The sequence below is a fragment of the Octopus sinensis genome, linkage group LG24, assembly GCF_006345805.1.
Source record: "Octopus sinensis linkage group LG24, ASM634580v1, whole genome shotgun sequence".
Lineage (NCBI taxonomy): Eukaryota > Metazoa > Mollusca > Cephalopoda > Octopoda > Octopodidae > Octopus > Octopus sinensis.
In genome coordinates this window covers 11,986,918-11,991,480 of record NC_043020.1, presented here as the reverse complement: position 1 = coordinate 11,991,480, position 4,563 = coordinate 11,986,918, and the positions used below count along the sequence as shown (strand labels likewise).

The window sequence follows — 4,563 nt, the reverse complement described above, 5'->3', positions numbered from 1 at the left end:
GTAAATCTGTCACCAAAAGAGACAACGAGAGGTAAGGCGACTTACTCATGTGTTCATTTTCGAACTGTCTGAGGTGACCTTGGTCTTTTTTGTAGGTTTTTCTTTCCAAGGCTACACCTAAACTGTGAACTTTATATATATATATATTACTTTTTTATACACCACACAACCCAGAGATCCCTATTGATCGAACTTTTTTTTTTTTTACCTTTGTATGTCCCACCAATCCCACCTCGAAAAGAAAAAACTCTACATTGTATTTCGTCCATTTTTATTCTGTGTTTAGCCCTGTGTGGCCACAATAAAAAGTTATCTATCTATCTATCTATCTATCTATCTATCTATCTATCTATCTATCTATCTATCTATCTATCTATCTATCTATCTATCTATCTTTCTATCTATCTATCTATCTATCTATCTATCTATCTATCTATCTATCTATCTATCTATCTATCTATCTATCTATCTATCTATCTATCTATTGACATATGAATAGGGTGCTGAAACGTTCCTGGCTTTAGGTAAAAGGAAATACAGGAGGATCAGTTAGTTATGATTTTATTGAACATATTTCCCTCTCAGATTCACACCCTTATTGCAGGGGTCCTTCAGTTTTTCTAATCCCGGTTAAAGAGTTCGGAAGGGTGGGCCTTCAACCAGGCCTTTCGCGATACACTTAAAGCCAAGAACTTTTCAGCAACACCCAAGCCCTCATACACACACACACACGCGCGCACGCGCACACACACACACACACACACACACACACACACACACACACACACACATATATATACATATACAGATAGACAGACAGGCAGGCAGACAAACAGACAGACAGACAGACAGACAGACAGACAGACAGACAGATAGATAGATAGATAGATAGATAGATAGATAGATAGATAGATAGATAGATAGATAGATAGATAGATAGATACATATGTAGTCGAATACTATATTACTTTTTATGGTATATAACAGGTCAGAATGTCACCGTTGGTTTCGCGCTGGCTATTGCACTTGGTAATATTGAGTGTGACTTATGGACAACTAACTGATTATATACATACATATATACATACATATATACATATAATCACAAAGAAGTATACATATATTCACGTACATATTATTTATTTACGTTTGCTTTTTCGTTTGCAGCTGTTTCAGCTAATACAAAATGTTTGTTGCTCAATAATTACTTATGAAATCTTACACACATACTTTTCCATAAAATCGTCCTGCCTTTTGGTTCTCTTGCTTGTAAGAACTGGTTTACTCCGTGGAATTTTCTTTAAACATTTTCTTCTTCGACCTTGATTGAGGTCTTTCACTGCAACATTAGAAATTTTTTCTCTTTCTTCTGCACTCATTGTAAATCTTTCCATGTCTAGCGTCTGTTTAGAGATCACAGGTCTCAAAGCTCTCATCTTTTGTTCAGGCGTTTCAAATGTTACACAAGCAGCTGTCCAGCTACCTATGTCTGACGAACAACCCATCGCTTCTTGTTCTGCTCCATCGAGATTCATACTTGTAGGGAATTTATTTGTTTTTAACCATGAGTCTGAAAATGTTTTGGGTGGTTCAAGGGACATGGCTCTACTAAGAAATCCAGGTTGGCTACAGAACTCACTATCACCATTTGAAAATTTCACTTGCGTCCCTATATTAATTTTTCGGATTCTTTTACCGATTGGCCTTACCGTTACTGCGAGAAGTTTTTCCGCATAAAAACTTTTTATGGCGTTCGTTAAAGCACGAGATTCGGAGTAAGACATTGTAGACAAATCATCATCCGTTTGAGATGTCTTTTGACGTAGTCGTTGACTTTCTTCAGCGAGAACAAAAGTAGTCTGAGTAGACGATGTTGCCATTCCTAACGCAACATTTTCAGAGTGAATCCGTGATATTTTAGGTGTTACAATTTTGTGATATTTTGCTCCTTTCAAACTCATTTCTTCATTATAAAGAGTCTCAATTTCGGAATCAATGTCAAAAAACTCGATGCCTTCAGCTATATGGGCCCAGTGATTTCGATTCTCCAATGCCCCTTCATACAGATGAGTCAGATTAGCATCCATTTCAGATAAAACTTGAAAAATCGGAACACATTGAGTATCAAAATACTTCACTTCCATTTCAGGAAATTTGTATCTATTTTCACGATCCATGAGATCTTCGACATCTTTCTGTAAAGTTTTTTCTTGATCCCCCTGCTCGAAAAATTCAGCTGCAATCTTAACTGCAGCATTTCTTTCAAACGACCATGGCTTTGTAGTAGCTGAAAGATCACAGGCTGCCATTATAACGGTTATTAATAAATCAATGCTTTTTTGACACTGAAAACCTTTGTCGCCCTTTTTGATTTCCTCTCTAAAACTTTTAATTACTTCATTAAGATCTTTTACATCTGTGGCAAGAATCGCTTTCTCGATAAATTTAAGACCGTGCTGATAATTTTCAGCCGAGAGATTCTGGAATATATTGGTTTCGGCGGTGTTTAACATCCTGATAGCTCTATCTATATGATGGTGTTCCAAGACGGACGTATCGTATAATGTAGTGAGCGGAGATGATATCTTCACTTGAAATTTATTATTTGTCCCTCTGTGGTCAAGATCATGCAATAAAGAAGCAATAAGGGAACAAATCTGTTCAAATTCTGTGAAATAATATTGTATTCGTGAACAGGTCAAAAAATAAAACATCATTTGAAATACCAGTACACCGTGGCGCCAGTTATGGAAAATATTTGGGCGATAATTCTTCTTTGCTGTTAAAATAAACCTGTATAAAATATCAATCGGTAAATTTAATATGGTCAAAGCATTTTTATCAAGAAACACACGAGCACACAACGAAACAATTTCATCATCTGTAAATACAGATTCAATAAAGGCATAGGAATATAATTGATACTCTTCAGCGGATCGTGGCTCGACTTTTAAGAAAGGTTCGATAAGTTTCCGGTCGCATGTGGTATGAAATGCCAGCACATCGTTCATTACTTCTCCCTGTGCCAACATCCTAACAGAACGTTCATATATGCGACAATTATGAATACTGATTCCACAAATCAATGCAAACGTCTCCATTAGGTTGATGTCACTTTGGTCGAAAACATCTTTGGAATGTCTTTCAAATATTATGCAACCGACGACCTCACTTGTAGCATTTGTTATTGTCATACACAGTAGCCAACGGCCGACATCACCTTCAACAGTGATTAACCTCTCTTTTGATTCACCTTGTAATCGAATTATATCGATTATATTGATACTTTTTAAATTTCGGCCAATTGGTATTATATATTTCGGATCTAACGGAACTTCCTCCACTTCTTCTTCATCTTTTAATAACTGGAAAACGTTAGACGATATCGTCGGAGAGGCCGCATCCATTCTGTTTTCTGTCAAACAAACAGAAATCTTGCTACAGTCTAACATATCCATGGCATGTCGAAGAATTTCTGATATAAGCTTTCGAAAATTGATTTGCTCTTTCAGAACAAATTTGACAAGTTTTAGCAATAACTTGTGGCGTTTAAATTCCACTTGTGATATTTCTAACAACCGTTCGTTGATTATACTGATTCCGCAAAACGACAAAAAGTTCTGAAATATAATTTCATCATTCGAATCGAAATAACGATCATGTTTCTTATTCAATGCTTGAGCTACACCTATTACGACGTCATCTCTATCCTTAATTGGTACAGATAGAATACTTTTCGTACAGAACCCCGTTGATTTATCAATCTCATGTAAAAAACGTTCGTCTTCGTAGGCATCTTTAATGTTCAATAGACAACTGTATTCAGCTACATATCCGACAATTCCTTTCCGAAAGGAATGCGAATGGCATTTTCTTCGTTGTGAATTGTATCCTCCATAACCGAGGTGGCTGTAACGTCAAAGAGCTTGGAAACTAAGTGTAGCTTTTTAGCAGTTCCATGTAACAGAAATAGGCTCGCTCTCTCACAATCGAGGATGATACAAGCATTTTGAAGAATTTTATGACACTGTTTGTCGACATTGACTTCGAAAACAGTGTCTTTTACAAACTCTCTGTATATTTCATTCTCTGTCACTACTGAACTATACCCTCTTGATTTTGATTTCACCTCCTGTAATACTGTATCACTTGTAGTTGCACTATAACCGGTCTCTCCCGGTACTTTCAACGTGCATTTAAGGCTTTGCCTTTTGACGTCCACTGTAAAATGCCGAGATTGCCATTTGCGAACGAAATCTGGATTATTCTGTAAGAAATTTTCAACCTCATCTTGCTGTAAATCATCCATCATTTACTGGTGTAGTATCAAAATCGAAACCAATTATAGTTTTGTTGATGCTGATAATGATGAGGATATTGACCATATTTTTCTTACCAGAATCATTTGTATGGCAATGATGTTCATATCTTTGTATCTAGCCGTTTAATCTACATAAAACTGCATTCTTTACAATGCTCTACCAAATGCTTTTCCATCAAAAGAACGGCAATTTTTCTAAACATGACGTCAATCTCTAATGTATGACATCACACTATTAGTTT

General features: G+C 36.2%; 1 protein-coding gene across 1 annotated transcript; it reads right to left on the bottom strand.

The window, feature by feature from the left end:
- Positions 1-1,208: 1,208 nt before the first annotated feature.
- LOC115224080 (cGMP-specific 3',5'-cyclic phosphodiesterase-like) lies at positions 1,209-4,309 on the bottom strand. Its single transcript, XM_029794880.1, has 2 exons — positions 4,110-4,309; positions 1,209-3,909 (listed from the first exon to the last, which is right to left on the bottom strand). Exons 1-2 carry the CDS (start codon positions 4,307-4,309, stop codon positions 1,209-1,211), a joined length of 2,901 nt encoding a protein of 966 aa, XP_029650740.1.
- Between the last annotated feature and the right edge of the window lie 254 nt (positions 4,310-4,563).